Source organism: Schistocerca gregaria, chromosome X, assembly GCF_023897955.1.
Source record: "Schistocerca gregaria isolate iqSchGreg1 chromosome X, iqSchGreg1.2, whole genome shotgun sequence".
In the NCBI taxonomy this organism is placed as follows: domain Eukaryota; kingdom Metazoa; phylum Arthropoda; class Insecta; order Orthoptera; family Acrididae; genus Schistocerca; species Schistocerca gregaria.
The window spans coordinates 648766765-648784708 of record NC_064931.1 but is presented as its reverse complement, the minus strand read 5'-3'; the positions used below and the strand labels follow the sequence as shown (position 1 = coordinate 648784708).

At 37.5% G+C, this 17944-nt stretch overlaps 1 protein-coding gene across 5 annotated transcripts in view; it reads right to left on the bottom strand.

Moving 5' to 3' along the window:
* Nucleotides 1-862: 862 nt before the first annotated feature.
* The window catches only part of LOC126299041 (BET1 homolog), a 36803-nt gene continuing 19721 nt past the window's right edge, over nucleotides 863-17944 (bottom strand). For all 5 annotated transcript variants that reach the window (XM_049990689.1, XM_049990690.1, XM_049990688.1 and 2 more), the window contains exons 3-5: nucleotides 10807-10916; nucleotides 3586-3642; nucleotides 863-1257 (exon numbers count right to left, since the gene is read on the bottom strand). In XM_049990689.1, the coding sequence (XP_049846646.1) occupies nucleotides 1102-1257; nucleotides 3586-3642; nucleotides 10807-10916 (323 nt within the window). In that variant the 3' untranslated portion in view covers nucleotides 863-1101. The remainder of the gene's footprint in view (nucleotides 1258-3585; nucleotides 3643-10806; nucleotides 10917-17944) is intronic.

Below are 17944 nucleotides of genomic sequence, written 5' to 3'. Positions count from 1 at the left end.
TGCTATTCCTGGACCAATGCTAATCACAGCCCTGTGACACACATGTGGTATAGTGGCTTCTGCACCCCATATTAAGGTAATGTTTGGGATGGTGGGGCTTCTCACTGGCCCTCATTGTTTAACACTGGACTGTCAACTGATCTGCAATGCCGTGATCCCATTATCCACTGTCACAATGCACAACAGTCAACAGTGACCGCTATCATCAACATGACATTGTCCACAGCAGTTGGCTCTAGTGACAACATTTTTCCCGCAAGTGAGGTGCTCACAATAGTCCCTTGACATCTTGGCAGGAAAAAACCTGAGATGGAATGTTCATTGAATCAGGCACCTAAAATTTGCCATGACTGAATGCACTGATACTGTGTGTGTCTCACAAGAACCATGCCATTGAGCAGTGTTAAGGTTTGATGACATCCTAGTCACACATCTCATTACTTGTTAATAATAAACATTTTTACAGATGTAGCAATCACCTGCTATATGGAGGTAAGATTTCCAGTAAAAAAAGAAAAAGTCTTCTGGCAGCTTACTTGTAGCAGATGTATGGCTCGCCAGTTGAGCTCTTTCTAATTCATTTCTTACTATGCTGTTTACATTAATTACACTTTACATATTTTTTTAGAGCATATCTAGCTTGAATTCTTTATTATTACTGGGCAGATTGTTCACTACATAAATTCTTTAAACAATCTCCTAACTTCAAAATATGTGAAAAAAGCATATAAAAATAGATTTGGCTCCAAAGGAGAATAACTGAATTACAGATTCTCAAAATGAAGAATGACTGAATTTTTTGCACGTTTCTAGTAAAAGATTTCACAAAAATCTCATATAATGAATTACTGAAAGACAGACATTGTTTCCAACATACTTTTTATATTTTGAAACATATACAGTATACACATTCATAATACAATACGAATTCACACAGTATGGTATTAGTACAGTTTACACACACTCCGTGCATACCATAGCCAACAACCACCTTCCACATGAGAACAAAAACATGTATATCACAGTTTAAACCAAAATACTAGCCATATTTTTGTTTCCTTTAGTAATATTTGTACAGCTTTCCATTTTAAAATACAATCCTCATCTCATCTTTAGAACTAACCAAAGCGTAAAAAAGACTGAAAATGAAAAAATGAACAGATACAATATGTAATGGTTATGGCTTCCTTTTCCGAGACGAACGACACGATTCATTGTGTTCTTCAAGAAGCCACCTGTTCTGTCAAAATCATCTGCCTAAAACAAAGAAAGGAAAAATATGAAAAACGCTGCAATCATTGAATTCACATAGTTGCTTTAGTCATGACGTATACTCTTCCCCATGTACTGTGTGTTATTAAGCCTCTGCTTTCTCAAAAATGAGACGTGATAGCAAATACATTTTCTGATATGGCATTACCAGTGAAACAAAAACTTTTTTTTTTAATTTTGCTTACTAAATGGAACATTAAATGTTACATTTTCATAAAAGCAAATTACCTTTTAAGTATCTAATACTGAAATGACTGCTGCACTTTGGCTAATAAATATTCACTCTTATTATCTCTGTTCTGTACCGTATTGCGAAAGTTCCACGAGCAATATTAAGTAATTATTAATAAGTGTAACTTTTGATTATGATGTAGTGTAGACACCACATTTGGTATTTTCATAAATAGCTTTGTATTTTTTGGTGTTTATTCAGAAGCCATATCACTTCCTTGTTACAAGCTCAGTGTTAACTGCAGCTAAAGACATGCCATAGTTGCTCTGAGAAATAAATGGCCCAAAGTACGTTAGAGAATAATTTGAATGTCATAAGAGTGTTTGTCAAAACCTTTCATTCATCCCTGTCAAAGATACACAATGTGTTGCCTAATGGATGTCCATCTATTTTTGTAGCCATGTAATTCTGCATTAAATATTTTTCTTCAAATTCATAGGTGCCACAAAAAGATAACAATATACTGGAGCAACCTCAGTAGTGCCATCCATGTCCTGCATGTCTTAAAGTGAATGAGATTCCATACTGCTCTGGGACCAATATGTTCCACTCTGCCATAATCATCCCCCACTTTTCATGAATAGACATCAGATGTCAATATGAAATTCAGGGAATGAGAATGACTAACAGGTGTACGAGGCACCCTCTGCGATGCACTAATCTGTGGCTTGTGGAGTACATATGCAAATGAAGATGTTGAAGCTATCTGTATTTTTTAGAAACTGCGATGCATCTAATAACTCTACCCTGCCTACCAAATTAACAGCCAAATGACAAACAAAGTTTATACAGACAAACAGTTAATTGTGCTATCCTATAACATTTTATGTTAAGAACTGGATAAGCTCTAACAAAAGAGCTATGACATTTTCTCTGGTGCAAGAAATAGAAGAGAAAAGGTGTACACAACCTAGTTACAGATGCTGGTCAACCAAAATGTAATATACCATGAATTTGGAAATATTTTGTTAATGTACATTTTGAGGTGAAAGTAAATTCATAGCCTGAACTTTCTACTAGTTACTGAAATCTGTAGCACCACAAAAGATTTCAACCTGTTAGGAAACTGTCCTTTAGTGTATATCAGCAATGGTTTAGAAGCAAAAGCTCTCAATGTAACACTTAAAACTTACCAAAGTGTTTCAATAATATTTGAGTCAATACATTAACCTCCTCATCTAACACACTATATCTGGTCTTAATGTCTTCCAAATGTAATGTAATGTTCTAGTAATAATGTGATGTCATCTTTAAGGACTGTACACAAGCCTGGGAATAGGGCCTGTGTCATATGATGAATCTGCTTATCTGAAAAGCACACAACAGTCACTTGAAGTAACATCATGTTTGAATAAGATTGTGGTCAGTATGCTGGTTTCAGTCAAATCATTAAAAAAAATAGGGCTTTTGGACAGTGTGTGAGTAAATCCACAACAATTATGAAAAAGATGACACCTTACAATGTTCTATTTTTCTTCCAGTAACTGGATGTAACTTATGTACTCACTGCACCAGGATGGTTCCATAATCAAAGCCACACTCAATTTCACTCTCCATCCTTAGTCAAGCAAATCTTGATACACGGTTATGAACTCAACAGCAAAGGGACATTAAATTCTTATTCTTTCTTGGCATTTAACTTTTTCTTATAAAACAAGAAGCTTCCACTTGTACAAGAATTCTGTTGCCACCTACAACTGGGACTTTTATAGGCTCCTGAAACAATCATTTTAATGTTTGGCAGAGCCCCCAATTGAGAACTGTTTCTTATTACTCTTCCTCTTATAGCATATTGATTTTAGATAATTTTTTTTTTCCTTTTATAGCATATTGATTTTAGATTTTTTTGTTTTGTTTTTTCACAATACATTAAACGAACAGGTGGTATCCACTAAAGCTGCTCCAAATATATATTTCAAATTGTGAAAGATGTTCAACAATGTCATGGTAGTGCACTGATTGTGAAAACTGGTTTGTGCAGTAAAAATAGAGTAGATGCAAGTATTATTTTAATGTCAGAATACTCCAGATATTAAAGACCTCAGAAAAGTTTAAAAAATTAAAAATAGTGTCACACATACCATGTGGTTTAGAAGTTTCTCCTGATATTTCACTTCATTTCCAATTTCAAGTGTAACCTAAAGAAACAGACACACAAAATCTACATAAATATATAATGGATAAGTACATCAATTTATAACTTCTTGTAAATACAGAATTATCTGACAGTTAAGTAAAGGAATCCCGACGTTTAGCATATTTTATATTGAAATTATGACAAATTCTGCACTTACATGAACAGAATTTTCCATCTGTGCTTGACAGAATATGACATCAATAGGAAATAATTCCCTTATGTTCTGCAACATATTATTTACTTCGTCATGAACTGGCCTTCGGTTTCTTACATTATCAGGTGACAACTGTATGTCACAGGCACAGACAAAAATATTTTGCAGAACATCAGGAAAGTGATTCCTATTTAATATTACACACATTCTGTTGAAAATCTATTGCAAACTACCATCTTCTTCATCTTCTGTAATACCAACTGATGATGACATTGTGCATATGAAATATAAGACATCTTTTACAAATGCAATGTGAAAGTTCTTGGTCTGACACAAATATGGTGGTAATATCAATGCTACCCTGTTTTGTGATGATTTTGTTGTATGTTGTAAATTAATGTAAGTCAACATGATCAGCAAATTAGTTCTGTTTGCATGGTTTTCTAAAGTAGTCTACAGGTGTTGTGTGATTTCCATTCAAAAAGATGAACTAGAATATTGTTCATGAAGGTGTATTCCATCTTTGCAACTAAATGAAAGACAGATTTTTTCCCCCCAAATGTGTCTGATGATAGAATACTGTGTTACCACAAATTTATTTGTTTTGGTTGTCTTACAAGAAACGGAAAATCATCTAAAATTGGTGAAGATTTGTAAGGAGTCTGCTCATTCATTTTCATTTAAGAAATCAATAGCTGCATTCAAACATGTTGCACAGATCTTGAAGATGATTCCCATGAAGGATATTCAAAAAGTATACATCACAGATGATTGAAATATTGATAACAGTGTAGGTGAAACTATTATTTTAAAAATTTTTCACTCCTGTTGTATGAATATTTACAGTTGTTACTACTAGTTGATGCTGTTGATTTTTTCAGATTACTAAGGCACAATATGAATTACTTTCTCAATTAAACATTTACATTTAACTGCTATTTAAAACTTAACTTAATAAATATGTTAATGGCTCCCAGTGAGGTGCTGCAAATTTCTGCTACCAAGAGACTTGTCAATGACAAATACAAAGTCGAGAGATACATCTAACTTCTATAAGAATTACTGGTGCCCAAAAATCTAAGTACAATAGCCAGTATGATTGTAATTGATGTACAATGAGAGGAGGGGGTGTGAACACTGTGTCTCTGATTGCATTCATGCGTTCGATTGTACCAATGGTATCACAGTGTCATACCCATTCCAAAATAATTCAAGCTTGTGGTAGAGGTGCATGAAGGAATGCATATTTAAGGTGAACTTCTGAAATTCCATTTAATTGACATTTCTTGATACAGGAACTTGGCAAAACTAAACCACATTTTGCTTTTTTTTAAAAAATTTTTAGATACTATGCACAAAATATTTTCCTAAAACGTAACTCGTATTATCTATCAAACAGAACACTATGGTGCCCTGATTTATGCATCCCAGTCATACTGAAATATGCTCATAATTTTTTGCCACTAGAGGACAACCTTCAGCCTTCTACTTCCTCTTTACTAGATGTGAAATGAAATATTGCTGAGCTTTTCCCAAATTCTGCTATGTTCCAACTTATGCAATAGTTTAACATGATCCACACAATCAAATACTTTCATTAAATCAAAAGTGATATCTAACTGCACTCAACATTTCATTCAGTCCTTCAAGTATCTTGTACACAAAAGAATTAATTACATTTTCTATTCACACTCCTCTCCTGTAAACAAACTGTGAGCTTGATAATAAACAGTGTGTACAGAGATATGTTACTAGTTTTTTTCTAAATGACCTACCGTATTTACTCGACTCTAAGCCGCACCTGTAAAATGATACTCGAAATCAAGGAAAAAAAAATTCCTGAATCTAAGCCGCACCTGAAATTTGAGACTCGAAATTCAAGGGGAGAGAAAAGTATAAGGCTGCACCACCAAATCGAAACAAAGTTGGTCCTTTGTAATATGAGACACAATTTAGGTCGAATGAATGACGATACAGCTACAGTAGTTTGGTTCGAGTCGTAAGCTTAGCAGTTAAGCTTTACCAGGTAGCCATTGCTATGCGTCAGGCACTCCGTTCGTATTTATATGGGTACCCTTCCTTTTTCATGTTCTTCATCTGGTTTGAATCGATTGCTAATTTTTCTTTGATCTGATAAGTGTCGTTCTCCTAGTTGTAGGTGTCTACGTCACTCTAGGCTGAAAATGCATTATTGTACTGTGTCATGCATTGTTTGTTGCATTCTGATAATGCGTGTTTACGACCTGTCGCTGCTCGCGGCATGGCTTTGCTTTTGTGCGTGCCATCGCCGCTTACAATAAAAAAGAGGAATTGTCGCATTAGCGAAAAAATGGAAATTAGAGTCATCTTAGATTTAAAAATCTAGTCAATCGTCGTGCTTCATTTCTGACTGTATCACTATTAGGCATAAGAATAATACGAATATACGCATGACATGATTTGTAATTCTTCCGCGTTTGCTGTTGTCTCACACTAGTTTCGTAGTTTATTAGGCAGACAGGATTTAAATAAGGTAGCAGTAAACATGAAAGAATACATGGCAAAATGTTTATATTCATATTATTCTTATGGCGAAGAGAATACTGCATGTGATTCACAATTCATAAAAGTTCCTATTAGCAACCATCTCTTCTCACAGGTAGGAAAAAATTCAGAATGTAGAGTTGGCCATATTGACAAACATCCCAAACAGTCTTGCCAGTCGGATTTTCGTAGTACATTGAAATACTGCTACATTCGAAGATGAACAATATGGAATTTGTATTTACTTCGTTGGATAATGTATGAAAATGCAGTGGTCGAAACTCGGGGCGGAGAAGAAAAGCTTGTCTTACACCTTTTTTAAAAATTTATTTACTGACGCAGAGGTTTTGGCGCCAGTATTTATCTTTGTGCCTGCAAAGCATGCCTGTGTAGCGCTACATATATTCGATGGCTGAAGTTGTGGCGGCACCTACAAACATTTTTCAGAACTTCTGCTTACTTTGCACTCGATTCTAAGTCGCAGGTGGTTTTATGGATTACAAAAACCGGAAAAAAAGTGCAGCTTAGATTTGAGTAAATACGGTACTCAAAAACTTTTAAAAACAATGATAGTAAGGAAATCAACCTACAATTCCCTACATTCTCTCTTTTTCCCATTTTGTAAAGTGGCCACATCTAAAAGATGCATTGCACAGGTACTTAAGTATGTGTTTCATCTCATCTGTGTTTGTTACATGTAGCTGTCAGACAAAGTAGATGCCTTGAAGTTAAGGTTCTGTGTATGTTCCTGGTCAATAAAACTTGGATATAACAGTTGACAGAAAGTGATTAATAAATATTTCACACCCAACTTCTGCCTTGACATGCTTCTCACAACTGAGGATACAGTTTCAAGTTTGTTGGAGTGGTCATTTTCGACATAACCTATTTAACCACCTGTTTATAAAAATTGTACATTTTTCATGCTGCAGTATTTTCCCAGTAGTGTTTTGCCTGTTATGTGATGAAGACCTTCGCATAAAAGGTGAAATCTGTCTGACAAAGTAAATATCAACACTGCAGGAAAAAGTGTTTTGCTTATAAACTAGTACTGATATTGTAATGGAAAGCACTGGAGGAATGTAAATAATTTAAGAAAAATAAAGCTATACTACTCAGCAACCTTTGTTCCTTAAATTATTTAAACTGAATTGATATAGTTTCAGTTTTGTTGTGAAAGATCAATAGTTGGCATAATGTGTGGTTCTAGTCTGTTGAATTAAATTCTCAAGTACTTCTCAGTGTTGTATGTAGTGAAATTTAGTAACTGGGCTACTTTTAATGTTGTGATACACCTTCTATTTTCTTCCAAATGCTATTTTAATAGCATTAGCCATTGAAATGACTCCTTATCACAAGTACACTTTGGTTTGAAATATTGTAATTGATGAGAAACTATCAAAGAAAGTGATTCAAGTTGTGAGTAATGTGAACTTTTTGGCAACAATAGCTTTCAAGACTGTCTTTAAAAGTTTGCATTAAAGTAGACCCACACCACTAAATTCCTTGTTGATCACCTTTGGATATAATTCTACTGTACTGCCTCCCAGTATTACTATTTGTCCATCATGATCTGATAGACTATCACTCACATTCTCTCACAGCATCCCCCTCAACCAAAAGAAAAACCTATGATGGTAGTTAGGACAGTAGCAAGTAGATAATTAATGGAAATTTTGGGAGATGGATGAGGGTTCATAGCAACTGCCTTCAGAACAAGAGGGTTGAGGGCGATAGGAGGAAACTATAGGGTCCTGGAAAGAGTAAGACCTGTGATAACAGAAAACGTAGGATATGTAAGACTTACGTGGTTCCTAGGTCTTCAGATAACAATGTCAGTAACTATAATTACTTTTAGATTAAAGAAGACCACTGACCAAAAACCAGAAGCATTGGGTTGTTGATAGGCATGCACAAAAGAAAGAAAACTTGCTAGCTTTGGGAGTTATCCTTTGATGAGCTAGAGTAAAAAAAGGCACACCACACACACAGCTGCCTCTGCCCCTACATGGTGGACTAACAGTACACTGTGTATGTTTCCTGTATGCATTACTCTAGCTCGCTTTCTTTCATGTGTGCCTATCAACAACACAATGCTTCTGCTTTTTGGTGAGTGGTCTCCTTTAATCCAAAAGTATTTACACTGAACAAGAACTTTCATACATCAATACCTATAATTATTTTACTGCTTTTTTGAGAATTTACTGTAATGACAATGTCAGTTTTAGTGTCAATGTGACCTCATGAGGTCTGCCTTCCTCTTCCTCTTCCATAAGTACTTTTTGCGAAGATGATACACCGTACCAACAAAGACTAGTAACCCAATAAAGACAGGCTATAAACAGTAATCACCAACCACAAGTCAGTGCATGATGACATGGAAGAAAATTTTACTACATATAAAGGCAAATCACCTCTGGCACGTTTTCATGTTACAAGAACTGATGTCTATTTGTAAGTGGCATTCTAAGAGTGGTTGGGCTTTCAACTCATATTAATCAAATGCCAGATACATTTAGCTGTAACAACATGGGTTTTATTTTGAATTGCTTTCAGTTGCCCAACTGGGACTGGCACATGATAGAAATTATATAACAAAACTTCAACACCAAATTCCAAATGAAAATCGTATTCCATCAGATAACATTCTGGACATGAACAATGAACACCAAGAACAAGTATTTAATGTTATAATTGATGAAATGATCCAGAAAAGTCAGCATGGCAGCTTATAGCCCAATTGATATAATAATTTAATTTGGAGGTTGTTTTTAATTTTTTTTATTAAGATTCTTCCAATAAATTCACCACTGTCACTATAACTGATAACTAGACACAAAATACATGCATTCTGCTTTTAACGGGCAAAAGAATGTTTCCTGGGCCCTTTTAAATATGCTTTACAGGAGTCCAGTAAAATACACTCCTGGAAATTGAAATAAGAACACCGTGAATTCATTGTCCCAGGAAGGGGAAACTTTATTGACACATTCCTGGGGTCAGATACATCACATGATCACACTGACAGAACCACAGGCACATAGACACAGGCAACAGAGCATGCACAATGTCGGCACTAGTACAGTGTATATCCGCCTTTCGCAGCAATGCAGGCTGCTATTCTCCCATGGAGACGATCGTAGAGATGCTAGATGTAGTCCTGAGGAACGGCTTGCTATGCCATTTCCACCTGGCGCCTCAGTTGGACCAGCGTTCGTGCTGGACGTGCAGACCGCGTGAGACGACGCTTCATCCAGTCCCAAACATGCTCAATGGGGGACAGATCCGGAGATCTTGCTGGCCAGTGTAGTTGACTTACACCTTCTAGAGCACGTTGGGTGGCACGGGATACATGCAGACGTGCATTGTCCTGTTGGAACAGCAAGTTCCCTTGCCGGTCTAGGAATCGTAGAACGATGGGTTCGATGACGATTTGGATGTACCGTGCACTATTCAGTGTCCCCCTCGACGATCACCAGAGGTGTACGGCCAGTGTAGGAGATTGCTCCCCACACCATGATGCCGGGTGTTGGCCCTGTGTGCCTCGGTCGTATGCAGTCCTGATTGTGGCGCTCACCTGCACGGTGCCAAACATGCATACGACCATCATTGGCACCAAGGCAGAAGCGACTCTCATCGCTGAAGACGACACGTCTCCATTCGTCCCTCCATTCACGCCTGTCACGACACCACTGGAGGCGGGCTGCACGATGTTGGGGCGTGAGCGGAAGACGGCCTATCGGTGTGCAGGACCGTAGCCCAGCTTCATGGAGAGGGTTGCGAATGGTCCTTGCCGATACCCCAGGAGCAACAGTGTCCTTAATTTGCTAGGAAGTGGCGGTGCGGTCCCCTACGGCACTGCGTAGGATCCTACAGTCTTGGCGTGCATCCGTGCGTCGCTGCGGTCCGGTCCCAGGTCGACGGGCACGTGCACCTTCCGCCGACCACTGGCGACAACATCGATGTACTGTGGAGACCTCACGCCCCACGTGTTGAGCAATTCGGCGGTACGTCCACCCGGACTCCCGCATGCCCACTATATGCCCTCGCTCAAAGTCCGTCAACTGCACATACGGTTCACGTCCACGCTGTCGAGGCATGCTAGCAGTGTTAAAGACTGCGATGGAGCTCCGTATGCCACGGCAAACTGGCTGACACTGACGGCGGCGGTGCACAAATGCTGCGCAGCTAGCGCCATTCGACGGCCAACACCGCGGTTCCTGGTGTGTCCGCTGTGCCGTGCGTGTGATCATTGCTTATACAGCCCTCTCGCAGTGTCCGGAGCAAGTATGGTGGGTCTGACACACCGGTGTCAATGTGTTCTTTTTTCCATTTCCAGGAGTGTAGCTATCAACATCACATACATTTCAATATTCACTGTATGGTGACAATGTTTCCAAATATATTACATGCTTTAAAAATATATTTGAAAAATGAGGATTTTTGTGCTCTTATAGAAAATAAAACCATTATTCAAAGTATACGTACAGCTTTCAAATCATGAATCTTGTCTCTTAACAGTGCAGTCATCTTTTCATTTTCTTCTTCCAGAATATCTCCATGGTCTACGTTTGTAGGAACTGGTTCATAAAATTGTCCTGTTAAAACAACATTTACAGTATTATGAATTTTGTGAAGTACAGGCAAATATCTTAAGTAAAATGTTTACTGAATAAAATACAAATTTCTGGATGAACACAAATTTGTTGAAAATGAAGAAAAGACTGCTTCAGAGTTTCACATCAGTATGTGTGTTGCAGGATCTAATTAGTAATTACAGATAAAATATATGGCAGGCAGAAAACTGAAATTCCTTTTTTATTGCACAGCTCATATTTAATAGATTTTTAATTAAAATATAGTACATATACACTAACAGAAAAAAGAAATCACAACACCAAAGAGTAATTAAAGTACAGGTATGAAATTTTAGGAGTACATTTGTCGAGGTATCATATTTAAGTGATTAACATTGCGAGATCACAGGTTAATGTAAGTGAGAGATAAGCCATTGTAAATGTGAAATGCTGGCACATTAATAGCCAGTGTAATGGCCAGAATGTTGAATGCAAGCATGCATGTACTGTGTTGTACAAGTGCCGAATGTCAGTTTGTGGGATGGAGTTCCACACCTGTTGCACTTGGTCAGCAAATACAGGTATGGTTAATGATGTTTGTGGACGATGCTGAAATTGTTGTCTGCTGATGTCTTGATTGGAGACAGATCTGGCGATCGATCAGGCCAAGGCAACATGTCAACACCCTGTAGCACATGTTGTGTTACAACAGCGGTATGCAGGTGAGTGTTATCCTCTTGGAAAACCATTCCTAGAATGGTATTCACGAATGGCAGCACAACAGGTTGAATCACCAGATTGACATAGATTTGTAGTCAGCATGTGTGGGATATCCTCTAGAGTGCTGCTGCTGTCATACAAAATCGCACCCCAGACCATAGCTCCATGTATAGGTCCAATGTGTATAGCACATAGACAGGTTGGTTGCGGGCACACAACTGGCCTCCTCTTAACTGACACACGACCATTACTGGCACCAAAGCAGAACCAGCTCTCTTTAGAAAACACCAAGAAACCCCCAACAACCTGCCCTCCAATGAGCTCTCGCTTGACACTACAGAAGCTGCAAATGGTAGTGGTTTGGGGTCACTGGAATGCAGGTTACAGGGGGCCTGGCTCGGAGCTGTCCTTTAAGTAACCAGTTTGTAACAGTTCGTAGTATCACTGTGGTGCCAACTGCTACTCAATTTGTTGCTGCAGTACAATGTTCCAGAGCCATATGTCAAACATGATGGTGTTTTCTCTTGGTAGTGCCATGTGGCCACCCAGAGCTTGGTCTTCTTGCAACCGTACATTCTCGTAGCCACTGCTGCCAGCAATCAATATTCCTGCCAAGTCTTTCTGCAATATTGCAGAAGGAACATTCAGCTTCTCATAGGCCGTTCACACTCAGTGAGGTACTCATAATGGTGTCTTTGTCACACTAAAGACATTTTTGACTAGCATGAACAACCATGCCCAACCTCAAAGGAAGCTACCACTTACGACTATTACAGTTTGTGTTTGAAGCAAACCTGATTTGCATCCTCATAGTGGTGCTACTAGTGCCACTCTTATGTGACTGGTGCAAAATTTGAAGAGACATCCTCCTTCAAATGTAGAAACATGCCTACCAACTTTCATCTATTTCAGACAACTCCTTCTTGATATTGCGATTTTTTTTTTTTTTTTTTGTCAGTGTATACTGTAAAAGCCAGTTGTTTTATCAATGAATTTAATGCACTTTGTTATGACAGTAATCAGTACATGGTCTGCACAGAGCCATGTGTGTTTATTTCTCAATATAGTCATCTTTTAGATCAATTCACTCTGTCCAACATTTTTGCAATGAATAGTTCCCATAATGTCTGTGTAGTACTTTTTTAGATGCAAAAGAAGGTCTGAGTTAGAGGGTACCAAGTCTGGTACCCAACAAGTTTTACTTCAAACTGAGCGCAGCTTTGCCATTACTGAAGTACCTGAGTGGACTGTTGCATTTTCCTGGTGAAAAGGTTTTTTTTTTTCCCTTTCTATTGCAACCATAGCCTCTTTCCTCATATGTTTCCATTAATACCTCTCTGAAAAATGACTTCAAGCTCATCTTTTTTGGCACAGAGCCACCAGTTTTCATTCACTGCTTTGGCAGTTGTTCATTTTAGCACAGAGTAATCAAGTCGTGTCTCATACACAATAAAAAATTAGGGCACAAAATTACTTACATTCCTTTTACAACAGTTTAAACATTTCTGACAATTCTTTTCTCATTTTCTTTTGGCTAACATTCAAGATTTCTTACATTTAATTCATATAAAATAGACCATACTTTCCCTTCTGGTATGAATACAATGTCAGCTGCTTCATAAACATTTAACTGCTGATTACACAATTTCATAGTGTGCTATTTTTTTTATATTTACATCAGTGACTGCAGAGTGGCAAGTCCTTAATGTGGATCATCTTTAAGGGAAGTAAGGACATATTTGAATACAGCTTTTCACTCTTTTAGTGTTGAAAATGGAGCAGTAGGCTCTTCATAAATGAATCTCCATTGGTGATAAACAGTCCAAAACAAAGATTTTAGTACAATATTTTACTTAATACATTTGAACAATAAAGCTCAATAAACAATACTATTCTGTAGATGACACTTGCCTAACAGTATTATGCAACATGCACCAACACAAAAATAACAATCCCCCCCCCCCCCCTACTTGCTCAATGATCACTGGAACACCGGATGAACTTACTACCACTCTCAAGACAATTCCAATCAACTGAAGAGCTTGGTCCAGACATATTGACCTACAATACCACAGAAACACAAAATACACTTATCTGAAGCTGAGAGTAACATCTCAAAACAGACACTTTCTAGCAGAACCATTGTATTAGTCACCTACTGTCATCGTTTGCTTGTGTCAGCATCAGTCCTGTGTTGTACATACTTAAATGGTTTTAGAAAAGTCCTCCTTGCCAATGTCATTGTTTTATGTAGTAATTTATAATGACCAATTTATTAAAAACTTTTGTATTATATTCTGACCAATGCAGAAATTGTTACTCCATAATATTTAAAATATTTTGGGTGTAAGGATGATATCCAAATGGTATACTGCTGTGAAGTGATATTTTTCCAGACCTGGTTATAGAAAATGACACAGTAATGGCACATGCCTCCCTAACTCTGCATAAAGCTGAAACTATTCAATGGTGGAGAACGAATACTGGCTATTATTTAGGTCATCAATAACCTGTAACACCTTATTTTTTAGTTGTCATTATAGAGCACCATTTACATTATTTGTCATTTAAAGCATAATCCTGGCCATCCTGAAAGAGGGGCTTGAAATCTCCAGGGGAATGGCATTATTGTGGTGCACATGAGTGGATGAAATCTAAAAAGAGATTATCAAGAAATTCTGCAGCACTGAATGGGAAACTAAACATCAGAATGCAGATTCAAAGCTGCCACCATGCCTTGAATAGTACTTTATATGGTATAATAAGAAAAAAAGGTGGGGTGCTTTGTTAAGAGATATGTTAGAGACAACTGTGTGACATCTGTAAACCCAAAAACTTAAAGTTGAACAGTATCTCAATAACACCAACAGCTAGTCATCTAGGGCCTCTTAAGATTTACGGCACAATCAATAAATGATTTTACTGGCCACATTTATTCAGAGGTGTTCACTGTGTATAAAATGGTTGAGAATGTCAGACATGGAATGCCTTAGGAAGAAATAACATGCAACAGAAGTGGGTGTACTTTATAATAAATAAATAATAAAAAATAATAAATAAACAATGGGTTGGGGAATTTCTTCCGTTTAGTTGGCCAACTGGGAGTGTCATACCAATATCGAAAGGCACAATGCATTTGATAGAACTATAAATGTGCTCTTTGGATGATTCCCAATTACATCATGGGAAATTATTATTAGTTACAAAAATTACTGAAGTAGGTATACTACACTGCTCAGAAATAGTCATAAGAAGCCCAATTGATTGTGGCAGCTGACATACTGAAGTGCAAGTTCTTAATTTATTTGCTACTGCAGCAAGGTAAAATTTTTCAGTACAAGCCTTTATCAGAGGTTATTCATACCCAGTGACTATCTATTACTCCCAAACAAATTCTGTAACCAAATGTTGCAACATAAGCCATTGGGCATACTGAACATGCACATCACTGATAAGTAGAATAAGTGGGAGACAGTACTGAAATTCATGAGATTTCCCAAAACAAAAGCCAAACAAGATACCTTAACAATTTACATCCCTTCTCTTAGTGCATGACTGTAAGGTACAGCTGATGTACACATTTGTTCTTTAACATCTGACTTAACTTTACATGATAAAAGATAAGGCTGATAACTGACATCAATATCATGCAAGATATTCTACACTTACATACAATAATGATAATCTCAGGAGGTCTTGAGTCTAGATATTAAGGTCTTCACATCAAAGGAGGTTCTGAAATATTTTGGATTGGGGTTTGGTGACGACTGGGTGTGAACACTTTGACAGCCTGTAGAACTGAGCAAAGAGCAGAACACTGTCAACAATTTTTATGCTTGCCTTTACAATGACCCTAAACTTAGGATGTTCATGGATTCTAACACCACCTAAGTTACTACTGACACGAGGATAAGTTCCGGCCCATTGATATCACTGGATGGTAAGAATAATTACCTGAGAACAAGACCACTGATATGTCACCAAAAACATCAGAAGACATGAATATCAGAAGAAAGAGTCCATAACTTGTTCACACACTCTGTTGGCAAAACAAGAGGGTACCATTATTTTTCTGCACAGGAAGTAATGCCATAGTTTTGAGGCTACGACTATAACATGTGAACTATGCCTCCAGCTAATTGAACTAACTTGTCAACTCATGCCTGTTGCCATACTATTTAATTTTATGTTAGATGCTCAGACCCTGTGAGGTCACTGTTGTGCATTTCAGTCAATACAAGAACAAATACTACTACTGCGAGGAGCAAGAACGTGTGGTTAGCATTTCTGGGCTAAGGAAAGAGTTTTATGGTTGCTTGATTTTGAGCATGTGCCAGCCTTTAAAGAGGAGTCTACAGATACAGTTGGTGGTTAACAGTTGGTCAGAGGAAGTACAAATTTTCTGGCTGCATGTCAGAATGAAATTGAACAATAACTTGCACATACAGAATTTCATCCAAGATCGTAGCATTCATGTTGTTACTACAATATAATAATAGTTTTTGAGAAAAAATATATTAAACTAAACCCATCAATCTATTGTGATTGATGAACTCCCCCCAAGCAATTACCATTAATTATGAAACATTCCATATCTGGCAAGGAGAGGAGTAACTATTGACGAAGTGAGCAAGTGAAAAGGGATTGTCACAAATTCTTGAAAGAACAAGATTTAGTGTGTTGCGCATCTCTGTATTCATATAATTTTTCAACAGATTGCTTCAGATATGCTCTCCAACAGCTCCAAGCAGTTGTGAATCTCAATCAATCAACTTTGCTTTCTGTATTTTATTGATGCCATGGTTTTGCATATATTCAGAACACAGCATCCCAACACTTCGCCAGAAGGTGATGGGTATGAAACTCATCGAAACATTGCGACAAGACGACACCACCACTCGACCGATAAGCTGAGAAGAATTCATCAATCAATTTCTTGGTTCAATGTTTGATTGCCATACAGATTCACAAATGAATGAACTTGATACTGGTACCCCTCTCCCTCCCCCAGTATTAAGAAACAATTAAAATTACTTAAAACAAATATAGCATCAGACACTGATGGAATACCAGTTAGATTTTACATTGAATAAGCTCCTTTCCTTGATCATAATTATGGACAATCGCTTGTGCAGCAAATAGTCCCGTGTCACTGAAAAAGAGCACAAGTCACATTACTTTAAAAAAAGGTAACAGATAAACCAATATTGCTAACGTCAATTACTTGCAGGATCCTAGAGCATATTCTAAGCCAAAGAATTATGATGTTCCCAGAGGAAAATTAGCTTCTCCCAAAGAATCAGCAGGTATTAAAAAAATAATTGCTCATCTGAAACACAGCTGTCTTCATTCATAAATGACACCTTGAAATCAATATATGCAAGTGAGGATTCTATGTTCCTAGATTTCAGTAAGGCATTTGACACTACTATATTGTCAACTACTAACCGAGATATGATCATATGAAATATCTTCACAAATATATGATTGGCTTGAGGAATATTTGACTAACAGAAAACAGTGCACTCTTTTACATTATGACACAGTAAAATACTCAGAAAAAAATTTATATCAAGAAACCGGTGTTATACTGGATGGCAAATGTTCCACAGAAATGAACGTAACATTAGGTATGCCATGAGGAAGCATGATAGGACCTCCATAATATTTTCTAAGAACATAAACAAGTAACCAAAGAGGATTAGCAGCACTGTAAGATTGTTCACTGATGATACAGTTGTGTATATGAAAAGTTGGACAGTCTTAATGAACTGCACAAAGAGTTAAACAAAATTTCCAGTTTGTGTAATGACTGATAGCTCTCCTTAAATGTGAATAAATGTACATCATGCCTATAAGAAAGAGAAAGAACAGTATAGAATCTGATTATAAAATTGGTGGTGTTTGTCTTGAGAAAGTCAAATTGTATGAATATTTAGGGGTAATACCAGAAAGGAACATGAAAATGGGATTATCACCTATAATCAGTATTGGGCAATGTGAAATACTTAAATCTGTTGGAAGGATTCTGAGAAAGTGCAGTGCATCTGTACAATAAATTGCAAGGAAGATGCTAGTGCAACCAACTCTAGACTATTGTTCCAGTGTTTGGAGCCGCTATCAAGTAGGTGTTGTGACTTGCCGATCTTTCAAAGTGCCGCCGTGCAGTTACACGTGTCCTCTACATGCGGCGCTGTCTGCCAGCCATGCAGCAGCAGCGCCACCTAAGTGGCCAGCCAGCCAGCGGCCGCTAGACTCGGACTCAGTTATGATTTGACTGTTAAGTATACACACGGCTTACTCTGTTTACTTGATCTGTGACTTTCATG